The sequence below is a fragment of the Camelus dromedarius genome, chromosome X (assembly GCF_036321535.1).
Source record: "Camelus dromedarius isolate mCamDro1 chromosome X, mCamDro1.pat, whole genome shotgun sequence".
Classification (NCBI taxonomy): Eukaryota; Metazoa; Chordata; class Mammalia; order Artiodactyla; family Camelidae; genus Camelus; species Camelus dromedarius.
The window spans coordinates 91,265,214-91,285,529 of record NC_087472.1 but is presented as its reverse complement, the minus strand read 5'-3'; the positions used below and the strand labels follow the sequence as shown (position 1 = coordinate 91,285,529).

The 20,316-nt window shown below is 38.7% G+C and overlaps 1 protein-coding gene across 5 annotated transcripts in view; it reads left to right on the top strand.

The window, feature by feature from the left end:
* GK (glycerol kinase) overlaps window positions 1-20,316 on the top strand; it is a 69,630-nt gene that overhangs the window by 23,300 nt on the left and 26,014 nt on the right. For 3 of the 5 annotated variants that reach the window (XM_064483313.1, XM_031445602.2, XM_031445606.2), the window contains exons 5-11: window positions 4,897-4,980; window positions 8,270-8,346; window positions 10,458-10,595; window positions 12,846-12,955; window positions 13,466-13,532; window positions 16,462-16,497; window positions 16,884-16,951. In XM_064483313.1, the coding sequence (XP_064339383.1) occupies window positions 4,897-4,980; window positions 8,270-8,346; window positions 10,458-10,595; window positions 12,846-12,955; window positions 13,466-13,532; window positions 16,462-16,497; window positions 16,884-16,951 (580 nt within the window). The remainder of the gene's footprint in view (window positions 1-4,896; window positions 4,981-8,269; window positions 8,347-10,457; window positions 10,596-12,845; window positions 12,956-13,465; window positions 13,533-16,461; window positions 16,498-16,883; window positions 16,952-20,316) is intronic. The other 2 variants (XM_031445605.2, XM_031445607.2) reach the window with 1 other exon arrangement.

Below are 20,316 nucleotides of genomic sequence, written 5' to 3'. Positions count from 1 at the left end.
AAAATATATTAAAAATTTAAATACTACATGGCAACAGTAGTACATGAAAGAAATATTGGGTAAGTGAGGTTAAAGTGTTTGAGGCCCTTTTATTGTCAAGAATGCATGTTGTATATAGGGTAAGCAGGAAGAGTAAAATAATGTATAATTAACAAGCTTAAAGGGGAAATTGAATGATTTTTTTAAAAAGGAAAGAAAAAGGGATAGAAATAGGAAGAAAAGATAAATAGAAAGCATTTAAATCCTAATATGTAAGTAATTATGTTAAAAAGGACAAGATTCATCTCTGCAGTAAAATCTAGCAGAGGAGTTCATTGAGACTGCTGATGGGGTTAGTGCAGCGAGAACAGAGAAGACAAGTTGGCAAGACCTTTCAGAGGAAAGGTATGTTTGGAAATTGAATAAAGATGAGACAAAAATAAAACAGGATTGCAAGATTTTCAGCCTGAAAGAACAGAAGGAAATTAAATATTATTTAGGGAGTGCCCACATGGGAGGGCCAACCTGGACTTTATTTTTTGGACAAAGTGAATATTGGGCTTAGAATCAAAGCTAATTTCTGGATAATTAAAACTTGTATCTCTATTATAAAGAGATTGTTCAAAATGTAGACTTAAATGTTGATAACATAGAGGTGATCGTCTCAGTTTATTATAGATGAATTCACTATAGGAATGAAGGTAAAATTAATTTGTTCAACAAAAGTGTACATACCTTTCTGTAGACAGGTTCTATGATGGCCCCTAGGCATATGGTGGCAAACCAAGCAGGCACCATGCTTGGCTTTGTGACACAGAAGACTTAGGGATAGGAATTTGGAAGCTAGACAGAGGAAGGGGATTAGAAAAGGTAGACAGAGGAGTGATTAGCTGGGAAGAGAAGCCACTTGAAGTAATGACAAGGATAGATCTACCTCCAATTTTATTTCAACCAGGAAAACTAAGGTGTCCTGTCTCCCTGCAGGTCCTCAGTTGAGAATATCAGCATGATGATGTTAAATCTTTAGTAGCTTTATCTTAAAATAACACAAGGTGGTATTGATGGAAACAAAATCAGATTTTTACATATATTTGTCTTTGAGCTTCTTTGTCTTTGTTTGTATCATAGTCTATGGGTTTTCTACTTTTCCCTCCCTCTCTCTCTCTCTCTTAGATTTTCTTGCTTCCTTGTCCCTTTCTCTTGTAAATTTCTGTTCCTCTAGGCCTGTCCTTCTCCTCTTGACTTTTCTCTGTCTTTACTTACTAAATTATATAACTAATAAGCAGAATTTGTTATAGACAGGGAAATGAGAGAGGCAGAGTCTACATTTCTTTTTTTTAGTTGCTTTTTATGTGGCCTTCTTTTTAATGGCTCAAGGGTCCTTGGTAAGCAATCCGCTCACTCACCTCCCAGTACAGTAACAGAGACAGGAGAATTTCAGAGTCCTGTTAGTAGACATGAAATATGCTTCTTTGAAGAAGTTGAAGACTGAGAAAGGCTACTTGTTCTTCCTTGCAAAAATTCCTTTTGTTTGTCTACTGGCATCTTTTATAACGGGTACACTGATAAGAGCAGGATAAAGTTTAAATGCGTCTATTGAAGCATGGATGGCCTGTTTTAGAAGTTTCATATTGTTTTAAAATGTGTTAATTCTGTGATGAAAGAGGCAAATGGTGTGATATCTAAAATGGAGATAAAATGCATCCCTGCTTCCCAGTCTCTATTGCATGATGCTGTCATTTACCACGATGACCTCACAGGTGGATGGCAGCAGCTTTGTGGCTCTGGATGTGAAGCAGGCCTTTGACTTCTCTCGGCTGTCTTGGTTTTCCTTGTCCCTCTGGTACTTTTCTTTCTCCCTCTTAGCGTTATCTTCACCAATATTTTCCAAAGAATTCCCTCTACTCTGCCCCTGCCATTTTTCTAAGCCTTTTCCTTCCAAAACTAACTATTATTAGTGGTCTACAGACCTTGCTGTCTTCTAAGAAGTATTGCAAAAAAAGGTTTGGGTTTGCAAATGCACCACAGACTAAGCTGATGAAGTTCAAAACTATACAAGTGGTTCAACTGTCAAGAGGGGAAAGACTTGAATCATCAATATTTAGTACGTTCATAGATGCATTTCACCGATGCTACTGGTGGAACATTCTGGCCTAACTAGGATGGCCCAACTGTTTCCCCCCTTCTTGGCCAGGTTTTGTCCCTCACTATTGAAGCTGACTGGTGCGCATGGCAACCCTAGTGTAATATGACTCATCTGGTAGCTTTCTGTAGAGCACAATTTATGATTTAATATAGAAATATTATTCGTCATTAGGACTATAGTATCCAGGGAGGCAAGAGTCACTGACTTGAGACCTTTAGTATATTAAAGAAAACCACCAACAAAAATCATGGGTCTCTGAGCCATTATTCCTTATTTAAATGGTATTGCAAACATTTTTTTCTAAGATAATGGATTTAAAGTCCTCTGTGACACGTAATTCTTTATGCTGACTGTGGCAGTCTAAAACATTGGTCATCCTCTTTGCCTTTTTAAATTTTTACATACTCATTAAACCTAGGCCAGAGATTAAACCTGGTTAGTCATCTGGTGAGATCTGAAGGAACCTTGAGCTCAATTCTTTTATCTTTTCTGGAACTGATTTATGTTTCAGAGTATCAGCATGAAAGAAAACCATAGATGGCCAACCACCTCAAACTCCTTGGCCTTAAACAGCAAAGGTGTGTTTTTGTTTTTAATGGGTTTCTTTGGAAAGGAGCTGATTTTTTTTTCTTTTATAAAATCTAGAGTATTCAACTGTTCAGCTTTATCAAGATCCACTTATTTTTCATTTTTCAAGTCTCTTTTTACATGGTTCTTTGAATGCCTTAGATCGCCTTCAATCCTGTGTAGAGAAATACTGCCATGTTTTGCAGTGATTGGATTCTTCAACTCTGACCAGAAAAAGAAACTAAATTAGATTTCAACTTTGAGGTCTCTGATCTTGTTTTAAGACTGTGAATTCATCCTGATTGTACCTATATCATAGGTGTTTTTTTTTCTTGGACAGTTAACTTATCATTTATTCCCCAAGAGGGAAGACATATAGTGTTCAGACACAACCAAGTACAGTTTGACCTGATTCAGATGGCTTAAAAAACAGATTCTCCTGAGCACTAGCCTGGTCCAGAGGACAGAAATATCATAGAAGTTTAATTCTGGATTCAGACTTTGGGTTCAAATTCTACTTTTTCTATTTACTACCATTCTGTGCCTGTTCCCTCAACAGTTAAGCTGGAGAAATTCTAAGTATGGACCTCATAGGCTTGAGGTGAAGATCAGTGATACATGTAGGACACTTAAGCAGTGCCTAGCAGACTATAAATCTTCAGTAAATGTTCAGAACATGGCCACTGTTCTGAATTGGCTGATAGCCTTTTTAATCTAGGAATGCCAGATGAAATGGCTGATTTATTCACAACAGGTATTCTTAGGGTACATGCAGAGCCTACCTGGGGTCACACACACTCATGTAAGCCATTGGCATTTTGCATTTATACACCTAACAGTTGAAGTAGGCTTCAGCCCCCCAATTTTGACATACACGTTTTGATTTACCCTCCTCCTCAACTCTCTATTTTTCTTTTGGCCCCACCTGATCTCTGAAAATGTCCTCAGTCATCAATACTCCCTTCCCCTTTGCAAATGACCTTTTACCCAGCTTAATTAGTAGCTTAACTTTTGGCTAGTGGTAACACATAGCAGTTATATCTGATTTACTATTACCATGTTTTGCGAGGGAAACAACCCGATAACACTGCGTAACTGTCAGCAGCCCTTGCTTAGGGTGTGTTCCGTAACCCGAGCCTGCCTTCCTGTCGGGCCAGCAGCGCCTCATAACAAACCATCCAGAGGAGATGTATTATTTGCCTTTGCTCCCAGTCAACTGAAAATACTTTAGATTATCTCTAGTGTGTTCATTTCTTCTTTTTCTTCAGCACATTTCCCTTCTATTGTTAAGACTAACCAAAACTGATGTAATTTCTAAATATTCTAAAAGTGATTTCTTCATCTATACTGCTACTCATCACTGAACTAACCCTGGTCCATGGGCATCGAGGCAACTGCATTTCTCTTCACTCTTAAGACTTTGTTTTTCAGAACAAACTAAATCTACCAGGCATATATTAGATATGGCTTTATTTAATACAAATAAAAATTTCAGATCATCCAAGTTGGGTTTTTTTCCAACTTATTCATTTGATAGTCTAAACCATTTAAGTCCAATTTATTTGAGGCTAAATAAGGGGCGTGCGTTCTAGAAACAAGCTGTATGATATTCTGGATTCTGTTTTCCTTCTGATATTTTTCTGAATTACTTTGGAACTTAGCAATTCCTTGTTCCCTCTAGACATTCCAACCTACCAGGGAAGTGCTTTCCTGGGGCTGCGCCTTCCCAGAGCAGCCCTTTTATGTCTTCCTGCAGATGGCCCCAACAGACTGTAGCGCACTCTTTAGCTTTCCTTTCTGACATCCCCTGACATCCCCTAGGGATGTGCTCACTCACTGCATCACAAAGCCTTTCAATTCAGTGGTTGGGTGAGCAGTCAATAACCAACTGAGAAACTTTCCTAACTAGGACATGGCTACATGGCCAGGTAGCAAAGAGTCATGCTGAACAAGAAGTAGGTGTTTACCTGGTCTTTGCCCAAATGGAAATGCCACTGAACCAGAGACTCTGACTGGATTGCCCCGTTCCCCTTCGACTCCATGTCTCTTCCTTTTCTTGTTCTATGCTCAATGAGTAGAAAAATGTTCATTCTCATGAACTCGCTTGAGTGATCTGCCATTTCCTAAATGGTCAGGAAGAGAACAGAGACCTTGAACCTGGCCATCTCTAGCATGAACTGCCATTATTTCTCCTAATGCTCCAGCTGCTCCAGTTTCTCCTGGCCCTTCCGATCCAGCTGCCGTTGTTCCCTCTGGCTCTTCAGTTCCAGCTGCTGGCGCTTCCTCAGGTATTGGTGCTCTGCCTCTTGCTCACATCTTGGCCTTCCGACTCTGACCTACTGGGGGAAACTGACCAATGCTGTTGCTGGATCTGGATCTGGCACCTCTTTTAATTGTTCTCAGAAATTACCTCCATGAGGGGCTTAGTCCTCCAGCTTGGGGTCTTCTCTTTGGCTTTTGGTCCCTTATTCTGCAAATCTAATTCTGCCATCTCAGCTTCTTTAATGAGTTTTCAATTTTTTTTGTTCTTAATTCAATTAATTTTGAGCATTTGTGAATTACTTAGTACCGACCACTGACATTTTTCTCTTTGGCAGTTTTACTAATTCATTCCATATATTCTAATTACCTTAAACTCTTGGGCTATAAACACAAAGTAAGAATTATGCCAGCCTTCTGTGATCATGGAATAATAGAAGGAGAGAGAGACTAATTTAGAGACTGTTCCAACTGCCTTGTTTTATATTCAGGAAATCCAGGCCACGAAGGGTAAAATGATTTGCTTGAGTCTCATAGCTTATTGGTGGCAAAGCCAGAAGATGTAGATTTCGCATCCAATGTTTTGACTCTTTTTTGGCAAAGGGTTAATTCTGTGGACACCAGTGTGAATAGTTGGAAGCTTTCAGTGAGGAGTATAGTGCCCAGTTTTACATAAGTGGTCCTTGTCAAGGAGTAATAGAGCCACTGAGACTCAGGGAGCAACCTGATGATCACATCAGTTTGTCTTTAGTTTTGTTTTTAAACAAATGATTGGAACAAGTTCAGTATCCTAAAGAACATGCCCTAGAAAAGAGGTTCTCCAGTTCTAGTATAACACTGAGTAACACAGGTAGAAAGACTCAGGCCTTCCTTGTCTGGACCTTCAACCAGAATCCTCTAGTGTAGGCCCCAGGATATGTTATTTCAGAGTTTTTTAGGTGGTTCTTGTGTGCTTCCTGGATAAGAATCACTGCTGTTGAGTCTAACAGTGTTTCTTAAAGGGGGGCATCAATTTAAAAGGTGTATTCTGGGCCCCCTCCCCAGACCTACTATCATAGAATTCTTGGGAATGGGGTTTATATTTAAGATCCCTAGTGATTTTGATGTCCATTAAAATATAGGAAAATGCTGATCTGGAAGCCAGTAAACAAAAAGCCTAGAGCAGTGGTTTTCATGTCCCTTGGTAAGAAATGTATTTTACATCATGGTTCAAGAAATCAACGTAACTAAAGCAAGATTTCACAAGTCAATACTTATTTTACTGAGGTTAGTGAATGCTGATATTCTCCATTCTAATCCATCCTATTTCCTTTTTTTAAAGTAGGTAGTCTAAACTGAATTACGCTTGTTAATTCTACCAATCGTAGATTTAAAACTTTTCTCTCGAATTCCTCTACTTTTCCCAACTACTGCGGTTAAACCATTAACACCTGCTGGGGTTGCTTGCCTATGAAGAAGGTCCACTTTTGTTGCAGTCATACGATGCTGTGAAAAAAGTGGATTGCCCTTGTTCCCTGGCCTTGGGAGATCTTGCCAACTCTATGCTGCCGCTGCTACTGCTGCTGCTGGCTTGTATCACTCACAGGGCAAGTAATAGAAAAGTCAACCCCAACTAAATGAGGTTAAAAGAAAAAAAAAAAGGAATTCAAAGAGTGGCTCAGTTCGGGTGCTGTTTGATTCCAGAGTCAAACGATATCACCCGGATCCCACAAGTCTGTCTTTTCTGGGATGGCCCCAGATGTGGCCGTTTCAGCTGTCTACACGAGGGCAGCAGCCCCAGCTATGTGCTCTACCACGCTGAGCTGAGGACGGAGAGTCTTGCAGATTAAGCACAAGTCTCACTTGGGCTGATTAGACCCCATGTGCTCTCTGCTCTCCAGAACCCACCACTGGGGTAGAGGCACAGTACTGGAGCTGGGGATGGGGTTGAATTTCTTGCAAGCCACACAGCTGAGGATGAGAGAGGAATGGTTTTCTAAGGGGAATTGGAGCTACTGCTCCCAGCAGCAAGAGGAATGGATGCTGGGCACCAAATGCACATGTCATCTCTAGCCCATGTGTTTCCATGCTATTCCTCTTGACCTTCTGTTTCCTTAGTTATGATAAACCTTTTGTTGCTTTTTTCCCCACCTGTGGAAACCAGTATAGTGTACTGAAGTCCCCGATTTAATTAATTGAGTGCCAAGTAGCCACTGTCAAAATCAAGCACAGACAGCCCTCAAGGGTAATGATGGTTTAAGTACTTTAAAAGAATTGATTAAAATTCACTACAGGAAATGACTAGTTTTTAAATGAAGAGGAGGGAATAGTATAGTTATGGGTGAACCATAAACTAGACACTCGCTGCCAGCACTCCCACGTGTGGTGGGCAAGCGTGCGGAGTCTTCCCGGCGCCCTTTAAATAGCCTGTGGGCCTGCGTCTTTTCAGGAGGCATCTGAGCACCGTCAGTGCCTAAAAATATCGAGTGACCACTAACAGATGAAAAGGTATACAAGTTAAGTACAAAACTGAAATCTGACCAAGAAAGCTCAGCTGAGCCTATTGTTCACCTTTCACGATTGCTTTATGTACAATCTCATGCCTTCTCTCTCTCAAGCCTTCTGTCACGAAGCAGAACAGAACTTTCTCCAAGGGGGATCAGAAAGTGGAATTATTTAGTAAAAATAATGTTGATCTGTTAAAATAGAGGGGGGTTTTATTTATTTATTTTTTAAAGCAATCTAACATGGAGAAAGGATGGTAACCTTTAAATAATCTTTTGTAACGATTCTGGGTTCTAGCCTCCTTTGAAAGAGTTTAGTGTAAATAAGCATTTAGTATATGAGCAACTGAATTTTCTATTTTTTCCTTCCATAATAGTGTTAGGTTCTCGGCTGTGTCACACATTGCTCCCAAGTGTTTCTAAGATCCATGCTTTATACACAGTACAGTGACCCTGGGCTGTACATTCTGCCCTGGCAACTAGCCTGTCTAGCATTCAGATTTTTTCAGTACTCACTATGCATAGAAAATCCATATCCGAAACAATTTTTTCACTTTTTCTATAAAAAAGATACAAAATAAGTGCCCTAAGGTATGTATTGTTCTCCTAACTTGGTCTGTAATTTTGCATAAAAGCTTTGAATTCTCATAAATTTGGTCTCTTTTCTAACAATATGCCCATTCATTTCTAATTTTCTAATTTCTGTCTTTTGAAAGCTACAGCATTTTAATTGCTTGTGGAAACTAATCGGTCTCCTGTCCTTGACAGTGATTTCATTAAAATCTGAATTTTTTAATGAAGTTTTTCGTATTTATTATTATATTTTGGTCTACAGTGTGGCTTGACCTACGAACCCAGTCTACCGTTGAGAGTCTTAGTAAAAGAATTCCAGGAAATAATAACTTTGTCAAGGTAAGACATCTCTTCAAAAGTATACTATAAAAAGAAAAATGCATATTTAAAAAAAAAGTTTAGCGATTTCACCAGAAAGACTACTCAGCTGTTACATCTTATTGCGCAATACTTATTTGATGCAATTTGTAGAATATTTCTCTGCAGACAATTGAGGACAACTCAGGTCTTTACCTTTCCATCTTCCTTGCCCTGTGGTAGACTAGAGGAATAATACTCCGAGGTTGATAGGTTGGAGGGGATTATAAAGTGTCCCCGTGCCTTAAACCATACTCCCTAGGAAATACTTCCTATGATTTAACCATGCTTTCCAAATCCTTCTCTCTTGTTTTTCTACTATCCATCAAAGAAAATTCTGGATGCTTTTGAGTTTTGGGGCAACTGGATTCAGGGAGAGAAGGTAGAAGGCATTCCAGCCTTTACTTGAACTCCTCTTCTGCTGTCTTCATATGAAGAAGCCAATAAAACAATGCCTGATTTTCAGTGCTTACATACATCTCTCTTCAGATAAATGAAGGGAGAGAGAATTTTTGAAACAAGTGTGGTATTTTTCTCAGCAAGGTCAAGGTCAAGCTCTTCTAGTATCCAAAAGGAAGTTCTGGGTTTTGGTTTATTCCCTTTATATTTGTCAATGGGACTCTTAGGGCAGTTTCTTGCAGTTCTTGGTTCTGAAACTAGTGCTCAACTCCCATTAATTCCAGCAATCTAACAAACCATTTCCCATTCTCACCCGCCCAAACAACTTCAGGCTTGTCCTGAAGACACCCTTAACCATTTCCTAATCTGTTTTCTCGGTCAGCCTGCCCAACCCTCATCCCAACTCCAACTGCGCTTTGCTTCAGGGAATGCATATTTTTCTCTCTAAAGCCATTTTAGGCAACTTTGACACGTTCTACTTAAATAATGATGAGATGTTCTAATGCTATATCTCTGTAGTGGTTTGTGGGATGGCCCTTGGTCCTTAAAATCAAAGAAACGTCGCAAAAATGATTTCTTTTTATTATTTTTGAGCATTGATTTTTTTTTCTAGGAAAGCTGGAAAACTGTGAGTTAAGATTCTTAACTTATAAGGTTGCATTAAAGTATTAAATCCTTTGGTCTGAGCTTTTGTTTACTAAGCATATCCATAGAGATGAGAAGGAAAGGGGACCCCTTGCTGTAGTTAGGTGACAAATGAGAATAGGATTCAGGGAGGGAAGGATAGTTGCATTATTTTGACATATGTATTTTCTTAACCACTTACACCAGCCCTTATAAATAAATTTAGTGCCTAATATACTAACAAAAATGAGTTGGACCTCATCGTTCTCAAGGACGATCGATAAGCCCATATGTGTTTCATTCTTACCCTTTCACCTTTATTCAGTTCACCCTCCCTTTGTTCAATATATTTGCTGAATTCAGGCAACTACTTTTTTTGTATATACTAATTTTTTTTTAGTTTACTGAGGTCACATTGGTTTAGAACATCAAATAAGTTTCATGTGTGCTACATTATCTTTTGACTAGCAACTACTTTCTTAAATAGAACATCTGTGTTGCTTTAATGTGGTGTGTCTTTGAGTTCTACTTTATTCTCTACTAATTTTATGTTATTTGAATACGTATGTGCGTTGAGTATGTATTTATGTTATTTTTTTACACATAAATTGCTGTTAAGTCATATGCTTTAAAACATAGTCTTCTGGTTATGGTCATTAGTTTATGATTGGATATACTGATTTTCAATAGTTTATCACTTTCATGGAATATAAAATAAAAGGCACAGTTTTGGGCTAGGTTCTGTGTATATTACTAATTCATCACAAATGTTACATCACATCTATGTCTTAACTATCTAGATTTCAGGGTGCTGTGTCATTTAATTTTCTCTTTGCCTTTCTATGTGGATGTTCTTTGAACTGCAAATATATCACTCTGACCTTTGTTCATGAGCATGCTTTTCTGTGCCATGAGATAGGAAAACTATTTTTTTATCCATAATACCATGGGATTGCCTTTAGAGCCATTGAATATTTTCTGGTTGGTTGTGTTTTTTTGATTTGGTATTTTGTTTTATTTTAAACTGTTATGAGTTTAACTTGCTGGCTGAATTTCATAACTGTTTTTAGTCCAAGACAGGCCTTCCGCTTAGCACTTACTTTAGTGCAGTGAAACTTCGTTGGCTCCTTGACAATGTGAGAAAAGTTCAAAAGGCAGTTGAAGAAGATAGAGCTCTTTTCGGGACCATTGATTCATGGCTTATTTGGGTATGTTTAAATATAATGTGTGTATGGAGAAATTTTCAGAAACTTTTTAGACCACCTTGCTTACCATTTTTTTCTACGAAGAGTTCAAATTTTTTAGTTGGCAGCATCGTTAAGAAAAGCCACTCATAAACCCGCAGAACACTTCAGCCTCCATTTGAGAGGCACTTTTGCCTCCTTCCTCTTTATTTTTTCTTGCCTTATTTCAGTAAAAATGGAGGATGATTACCAAAACCATATCTCACATCTATTATCTTTAGAATAGCTAATGTAATTAATTAGCAGTTAGTAAATTTAGCCTTTAGCTCTTGCCTATCATGCAGTTCCTTGGTATCCGCAGGGTATTGGTTCCAGGACCCGCGGAGGATACCAAAAGACACAGATATCAAGTCCCTTAGTCAGCGGTTCTGCATCCATGGATCATATACTACTGTAGCATTTATCTTAAAATTCCACATGTAAGTGGACCTGTGCAGTTCAAACCAATATTGCTCAGGGGTCAATTGTACTTCCTTTCCACTAGCCATTTCTTGGAAGAAATAACTATTTAACATGATAAAACACCTGGGCTACTTTTAGCATTTACTTTCTTTTTTTTTTTTTCTTTTCTTTTTTAATTAATTTATTTGGGAGAGCTGGTAATTAGGTTGATTTATTTATTACTGTGTTTTAGAGGAGGTGCTGGGGACTGAACCCAGGACCTCACGCATGCTAAGTATGTGCTCTAAGCCCGTGAGCTATATACTCTCCCTTTAGCATTTACTTTCAACATCACACAGCTGTCTCTTCATTAAACTGCAATATGAAAAATCATAGTGGAAATTTCTGCTATATAATCTTTTTCCCTGAGCTGTACATGGATGAGTAGAAACAGACATTTCCCAGCTATATCTTAAAACTACGTATTTTCTCCCTTCACCCCCCTCCCCTCACATGCACATCCTCTGCTATTTTTATTGTGGGCATTTTCAAATAGACCCAAAAAGCAGAGGGAATACTGTCAGGAACCTCTAAATCAGTGAGTCAGCTACAGCCATCGACTGTGGCCAATCTTGTTTCAACCATAGCCACATTCTCTTTCTCCCCGTGGATAATTTTCAGGCAAATCCCAGGCATAGTATTTCATTTGTAAACACTTCTGTAAGTTTGTGATTCTCTTTTTCAACATTCAAGGGAGCTTCAAGGGAACATTGCCCCTATTTCTCACGTGTCAGATCCCTGGAGCAGATCTTTCAAAACCCCTTTCAGGAAGTGGCGCCTTCTCCAGCCCTCCCAGTGCTTGGCCAGGGCGGGTTGTGCTTTGTGCTCATGGCCAGCAGTCTTCATACGTGTCAGTCACAGTTGAAATAGTTCTGACAATAGTTCTCAGAATTTCCTGGAGCCAGAGCAAGACAGGGTGTGGGAACTGTGAGCTGCAAGAGACTCGAGGCTGTACCCCTAACTTGATGCCATTTCTCCACTTTTGTTGCTTTCATACCTCTTATTTCTTCTACAGAAAAGAAAGCAGCCGTACTTGCAGTTCAAGTCCAAGGGTATTAACATTAGAGAGTTTAAAACCCTGCTTTCAGGATATGTGCCTGGGTCAGTGCCAGCACAGCCCAATGAGAATCGTTATTACAAAACACACGTGTGCAAGTGCACACATACACACACACATACACAAACACAAGCAAACAACAACAGCAACACAGGGTTCAGTAAGATCCTGAAGAGGCAGTCATTTCAATGTATTTCACTTTGCCAAATTTAATAAGACTTTCCATCTTCCAAAGATGAGAGAATGAAAACAAAACAGAATTTTTAATCCATCATTAGCTAGAACTATGCTGTCCACATAAAGCTACTGAGCTGCATAAGGCTATTGAGCACTTGAAATGTGGCACATTCTGACTCGAGATGTGAGTATAAAATACACACTGTATTTCAGAGTTAGTACAAAAAGGGAAGGTATCTCAGTAATCATTTTTTATATTGAAAGGGTATTTTGGATATATAGGACTAAATAAAATATATTGTATTATTAATTTCACCTGCTGCTTGATGCTTTTTAAATGTAGCGACTAAAACATTTTAAATTACATATGCAGCTCCCATTATGTTTCTCTTGGACACTGCTGAAAACTAGAAAATTCAGTAATTGAAATGTTCCATCTTCCTGTTTTATGTGTTCTGCTGCTGATTATGGCTCTTGACAGAGTGTAAATTAAATTGCAAAAACGTACACATTTAACATGTCCTTTTCATTCTGTCTAGAGCTTGACAGGAGGAGCCAGTGGAGGTGTCCATTGCACGGATGTAACAAATGCGAGCAGGACAATGCTTTTCAACATCCATTCTTTGGAATGGGATAAAGAGCTCTGCGAGTAAGTTGTGTTCTGTCCTAAGAATAGTTTTCCAAATAGGTTACCTATTTATAACCTAAATCTTACTATTTTCAGATGTCAGTGGAGCACCAAACTTTAATTGTTGATATTTCAACTACAAAATACAAGTCTGTGTCATGTATTCTTTTAAAGGAGACTAATATTGCATGTATAATAAATAGGCCAAATTAAGTAATTGTCTTGATTATTCTTCAAGAAGACTAGGTTCCTTTCTAAAAGTACTTGGGTTTCTGTGTGCTTTTCATTTTGTATTGATTTGTTTGTATAAAGTTAAAACGTTAAACATCCAAGCATACAGTGTGTTCTGCTGGCTTATTTATTTGTTACTATTTAACTCTATACTCAAATACACCCGTTTCTAATTGTTGTTTACATTGGTTTTTTTACCTTTTGTTTTGTTTTGTTTTGTTTTTTTACCTTTAAATACATATAAATGTTTCTAGATGTTTACTGACAATAGTGTTATACACAATCTTTATTGTTTTTTAGATTTTTTGAAATTCCAATGAAAATTCTTCCAAATGTCCGGAGTTCTTCTGAGATCTATGGCCTAATGGTAAAAAAAAAAAAGCTTTACTATTCAGAAGTCAAAAGTCAATTGTGTGATGTTTTTTATTTTGAGAGCTGTGAATTTTTTGTGAATGTTGGCAGTATGTAAAATAAGAATTTAGTATTGTTTAAATAGTTTTATAACTTAAATCCTTAAGAACCCTTCCTACCAATGGATTTTATATTTTATAAACCTTAACTGGCTTTTCTTTGAGTATTTGAAAGTATTAATGGAATAATCTAATTATAGAGGATGGCAGGGGAATGTTTGAGCCAGTTAATTTTTTTAATCCAAATAACTGTTTAGCAGTTGTGATGCCTGCTTTTAATTTATAGGAAAGTCTCTTCACATTTTTTCCTGTTGAATCTCTTTTAATAACCAAACCATGTTTCATCTTAGATTCTTTGTCAGCCTGAGCAAAACCTGAGCAAAGAAACTGAAAGCAGAGTCTGTTTCTGATTTGTGATTGCTAATTAAACGGGTTTTCATCATGGACGTTTTTACTGTTGCTTTCATTGAAACCCACAAGAAAAGCAGTGTCAGCAAAAAGTCCACTTAGCATCATTGAGTGTCTCTGATTACTCAGCAGAGATGCAAATCTCTAAGAGGATTTGAACTGGTGTTTAAGCTCAAAAATCTAGAATTTATGGTAAAATTTAAGAATGTCTAAGATTAATTGCAAAAAATGACATTCCACAAAAAATATTAGATACTCTTATAGACTTTATTATTAAATTGAGTTATTGAATTGAATACTCAGTGTTGTAGATAAAGTCTAAGCAAGAATTCTTAAATGTTTTAATTATAATAAAGCCTTTCAAGGCAACATGGAATTTTTAAAGGGAAGCATAGTTGCTTATCTATAATTTCAAAGTGCTTTGATGATTTCATAGCTATCTACAAACTGACTTTAGTCAGAGAAAAAAACTTTTCTTGAGAAACAGTTTCAGAGGATGGTTGAAAAAATTTCACTGGCCTAGTTTCTCTTGTATTTAAATATTATTGCTTCTGTCCCCCCTCTCTCCCCTTTGCTGACTGTAGAAAATCTCTCATAGCCTGGTGAGTAGGTTGCCCACCAATTATGCTACCCATTCATTTGGAAAAGATACAGTGCATTTCCATTTAGTTTTAGTCAAGCAGAAGTCTGTTTACTTAACAGATTTATCTGGAATCTTCCATGACCCTCCAAATTATTATAAGCTCTAGTCAAGCATTAGGTGTTTTTAAAACTTAATCTTACTTGTTTATTTTTTTAAGAATCTCATAAGATCAAGAGTGAGATTTCACAATAAAAGATGAAGGTGATTTTCTGGAATGAGAAATTCTTATGGTCCCCATTACAAAGTACAGCTGTGATGTGCTTTGGGCTTTAGCATAACAGGGAAATCAGATGTCGTTTTTAAATGTCCTGAACATCTATCTTGAATGTTATCTTGCCCAACCTTTCAGACCAGTTAGTTGGAAATGCACTGTCACTTTTTCTGCATGCTTCACCAGAGGATATTCCCAGGAATCCTCCAGAGATCCCTCTCTGCGAAGGAAAAGGAGCGCTTTCTGTGCCTGACCGCACGCATACAGTAGATCCTGCTGGTTGTTCGATGTTAACTTCAGTAGTATGAGCAAGGGCTTCTTTCTGTATTTAAATACATCAAGATATACAGCCTCTAGGTTTCCTAATTCTCTCTCAGCCCTTTATGGAATTTACCCTTCACTTATTATCCAGGTTCAGATTTTCTAAGACTATTTACAGTAAATAAAAAGACAGGTCTTGAACTAACCAGAAAGCGTGAAAGAAATAAAATGATAACTACTACCTAGAGGGTATTTTCTGTTTTGTAAAGGGTTTCCACACAGATGCTATTATTTCCTTGTAGCCATGTGAGGTGGCCTCTATTTTTACCCTCGCTTTAACACCCCAGGAACTGGAAGCTCCCAGGGGCCAGGAGACTGGCTTCCAAATGGCAGGCTGAACGGTCGGGCCAAAGCTTTTGTTTGGCGCTCTTCCTGGTACATCACCTGTACTTAAGGGAACATATTCCTTTCCCCTAATTTCCTAATACCGGTACAGATTGCTTTGTATGAGTGTAAAGTATTCCTTTAAAAATTAAGTTTGGTAAACTCCACAGTCAGCCACTGAAATCTCATTTTTCCCCCTGGAATGCTGGCCATCCTTGATCAAAATAGAAACCACTATTCATCACATAAATTAACTCTAACTTATAAAAAACTTGAAGGGTGATGTTGGTTATGAACAAGTAATACCCAGTACCTGAACACTCTTGTGTTTCTTTTCTTTTTTTTTTTTCTTTTGGTGGGGTTGTGGTGATCCAACTGATTGATTGATTGATTTGTGGGTAGGACTAGGGATTGAAGCCAGGAATTTGTGCTTGCTAAGCACGTGCTCTACCAGTGATCTATCCACCCTGTGTTTCTTACTTAAGCAGTTTGGGTAGGAAGTACAGTTGATAAAATGCAACATTCCAAAGTAAATATGTTCCATGCTGTTTGATAGCTATTCATATGTTCATTTAAAAGGATGTGTTAGTCTTTAGTAGCAGCAATAATAGCAAAGAGCAAATGGACTTTGGCATTCATATAAGCTCAATAAGGCCAGTCCCATTTTGTAGATAGAGGCCTAGAGAGGTTTCAGCGGCCTGCTCGGTGACTGAGTGACTAACCAGGAGTACAGCCCACGTCTCCTGACTGCCAGCCCAGTGTGTCATGTCCGCACTCCAGTGCCATGCCTCTTCCTGCCATTCTAGGAATCTTTCTAGTGTCTGTCTCTCTGAACCACTCATGTAGCTGAAACAATGGCTTTGTCTTGTCTGCCCACATGCTCTGGCATGTTGCTCTTCGTGTTCGTTTCTGTTGCAGTTATGTTAGTGGAGCCAACAGTTTGTGATTATTCATAATCCTTTTTTTAAAATTTTATTAGAAAGCTGGGGCCTTGGAAGGTGTGCCAATATCTGGGGTAAGTCTCATCAGCAACCATCTCCCTGTGACCTCCGTACCCCCAATCCCTTCCATGTTACAGCTTTCCTTAATCAGTCTGCTGCTTCCTTAACTGTGAAGAATAAATAAGAGCAGCAGAATTGGCTAATTCATGTTCTTATGTGACACAGTGTGGGCCACTGAAAATTTTCTGAGTAAATTAATTGGAAATCTCCCTTCCCGTACCTGTTACCTCAGAGGAGTGTTAACAAATGGGAAAATGGCCAAGTGGAGGCAATGCAGAGAACATAAGACAGTTCATTCCTTCATAAATAAAGAAGGAAAGATAAATCTTATGGTTCTTGTAAAAAGGAAATTAATAGTATTGTCTTAGTCGGTGTTCTTTATTGTCATTTATACTTTCAGTGTTTGGGGGACCAGTCAGCTGCACTGGTGGGACAAATGTGCTTCCAAGATGGACAAGCCAAAAACACGTGAGTTTCAGAAATCTGAAAACCAATGGCGTTTTTTTGGTTTGTTTGTTTTTCCCTTTGGTGTTTTGAATGAGGAAAAGCTTTTGAAGTTCATCTGAGCTGAAAATTAGTACCTTCAGAGTTCCAATAAAGATATAAAAATGTTTTCCCGTTTGTATTTCTTCATCTGCTTCAAATAAAATACATTATGCCATAGGTAAACACACTGATGAGGCTTGTGAAAACCGTGATTTATAAAGTTCCATACCTTTTTCATCCATAAACTAAATTTTGGTTTAAAGTATTCTTGCCTTTTGGGGAGCTTGTTCGGGGATGGGAGGAAGGTTGAACAGAGGGGAGGAAGAGTCATAATTAACTACAGTTTTCAAGGTATTGTTCCTGTCCTAGACTTTCTCGCTAATTGTAAAGTAATTTTCTTTGTGTGGGACTTTCAGTGTTATTTCCCTGGCATTGTGCTTTCTCCCTATTACCTGAAGTTTTTTCTTTGATAAGAAGAAGAAGGAATGATGGAAGTAGAGATTTGGTGCATTTTCCTCCTAATCTCATCTTACTACTCACACACGTGCAGAGTCTGTAACAAGCCACATACCTAAGAATAATAAGATTATTCCCACTTTAGTAGGAGAATACAGATGCTCGGAGAGGTTATGCTAGCAAGTGAGAGAAGCAATCTTTGCACCCAGATCCAGCTGATTTGACTTAGCCGGGGCACATTACTGTCCCCTGCTTGGAAAAGATTTCCATAGATCCGGCAGGAGACTGTCTACATTTACTGTGCTTTTCTTTCCTAATTCTCTCATCAGTGTTAACTTCAGTGGTTAGTTTCTTCTTTTGTGAATAATGGAACATCTAACATTTTAGATGAAATGTTCTTGTAGTCTAGCAGGAGCAGCTGTCCTCATGCAAGAGTGTGATATTATTTGTGTGAGAATTTTTGGTGGGGGAAGGGAGATATGAATATTCTGTGCAGGTCGTGGTATCCTAGGTTACCACAAGGAAAGCTTGAGTCATCGAGGGTCTGGTAACATAGTCTATGAATTCTGGGTTCCAGGTAGTTGAATCAGGAATCAAGAGAAGTGACGGAAAAGTAGGCTATTCCCTCCGCCCCCTTCTTTCCTCCTCTGCCAAGCACACTAATGCTAGTAAGTCAGATGGTATCTCTATTTGTCAAGTACCTAACACAGTAATACAGAGCACATGGGATCCAATAAAATTGCCTGATTTTCCTTCTCTTTATACTCCCCCAATCCCTTAAGCATTATCAACCAAGTCCTGAATGATGCATTTAAGTTAAGGACGGCTTGTTGAATATCTCTGCAGCTCCTCCAGGTTGAAGGAGGGGAATAGCCAACTGTAAGGTCTTTCAGTTCATGTTTGTGTTCCTGAGGAGAAAGAACACAAACACACAGTTTATCATATTATAAATCAGAACGTATCTGCCGTAAGACGCTTTGAGGTACTTATGTTGAACGGTTTCATAAGGAGGGGAGAAAAGTCACAAAACATTATGTTAGTAATGAAATGTTCTAAAGAATGCGCAGTATGGTGAACACGTGGAACACTGACCAAAGATGCATGTGGGAAAATGGAAGGATTTGTTTAAAGACTGTACAGAACATTCAGGTAGGGAAGTAGTTGTGGGAAAATAAGGCTAGGATGGTGTTGTGAAGGCCTAAATTTCAACTGAGGAGTTTTTTCTTGAAGGCATTGGGACACTTCTGAAGGTTTGTGAGCTGGTGTTCAGAGTCCACTTAATAATATGATCCTGGATCAAAGTGAGGAGAGGCTAGAGGCAAAGAGGGCATGGTGGAGGCCACTATGCCATCTCAGTAACAAGGACAAAGACTAGGAAGGTGAGGAGAGAGAGGGAGGCTGTGGGTGAATGTCCATGACACTGCAGAGGGACAGGAGACAGGAAGCACGTATGAAGTCTAGTCACCTGGACCTAGTGGTTAGGCTTAGCCAAAGTAGGAAATGCGTCCAAGTAGAAGAATTTCTATTTGGGACACGGTGGTACTGATAGGTTATATATCTATCATACACATTTGGAAATGGGGAATGAGTTCATTATAAAAGTAGAGGTTTTGAATTTCCCGATTTAGAGGTGATTTTTGAAGCAACAGGACTAGATGAAAATACCAAGAAAAAATTTACAGGTAGAGGAGATATTTTTAAAAGTAAGAAACACAGGGATGGAGAATGCAGACAAATAAGAATGTAGTTAGTCATTAATGTGGTGATCCCAGGTAGAGATACTTGGGGGGTGGGGTGCTTGGTCAGCAGTGCAAAATACTCCATAAAAGTCATGGAGGCTGAGGCTGACAAATTAGGTCTTCAGTGGTGACCTCTAAGAATGAATGAAGCTTTAGTAGAAGGCTCAAGATGGAAGCCAGGTTGCAAATGGTCCAGAGAGATGCAGGTAGGTAGAAAATAGAGGCAGTAAGACACTGTGTTTGTAGAAAGGCAACCACCCAGGAACGATGTGTGAAGTAGGTAGTTTGTTCTTTTAAAAGGATCACGCCAAGTTTGGGGAATTTTGTTTGTTTGTGTTTTTAAGTTCGTATTTATTAAGTACCTTGAGCCTTTGTGTCAATTTTGTACTTTAAAACTTGTATGTACATTACTGTTCAGTATACAGAGTTTGTATGGGGACTAAATGGGTTCAGACTTCTCCCTTTAAAAGCATGGGGGAGGATATATAGCTCAGCGGTAGGGCACATGCTTAGCATGCAAGGAGTCCTGGGTTCAATCCCCAGGCCCTCCATTAAAAAATTAATTTAAAAAATAAAATGAAAAGCATGGAACAGATAATTAACTTTTTTGTGAGTATCTATTAAAGGATATTAAAATATATAGCTTTTTCAGCATTGTGGAAGTAATAAGGTATAGTGATTTATGTGTTTAAATTCGTGAATATGTCATTACCTGTACCTAGTGTTTTTTGACTAGTGTCTTTGAAAACTTAGATATTCATCCTGAATGTGCTGGCTATTCATCAAGCAGGCCCAGAATCAAGCAGAAGAGATAGGCTGTATCGGGCTAATTCTTACTCACAGCAGTGGTGCCTGGAAAAAATTGCCTTTGGTTTCTATTTGCTTCCACAAGACAAATACAGCTCTTCGGGTCTGTTGACTTAGCGGTGACTGGTCGTAGCGTCTGCTGGGATCCCCTTCCTTTGGACTGAGCACTCCCTCTCCCTTCTCCTCTCTGCCCAAACGTTGCAGGGCACAGTGGCAGGGTCCATGGGGAGGGAATCCTGAGCTCAGGCAGGGCAGCTGTGGTGAGCCGAGGGTGACTGTCACAGCCAACTCAGTTGAAAACTGTTGCCATGTGACCCTTACTGTATCAGTTTGGGCTACTTATCT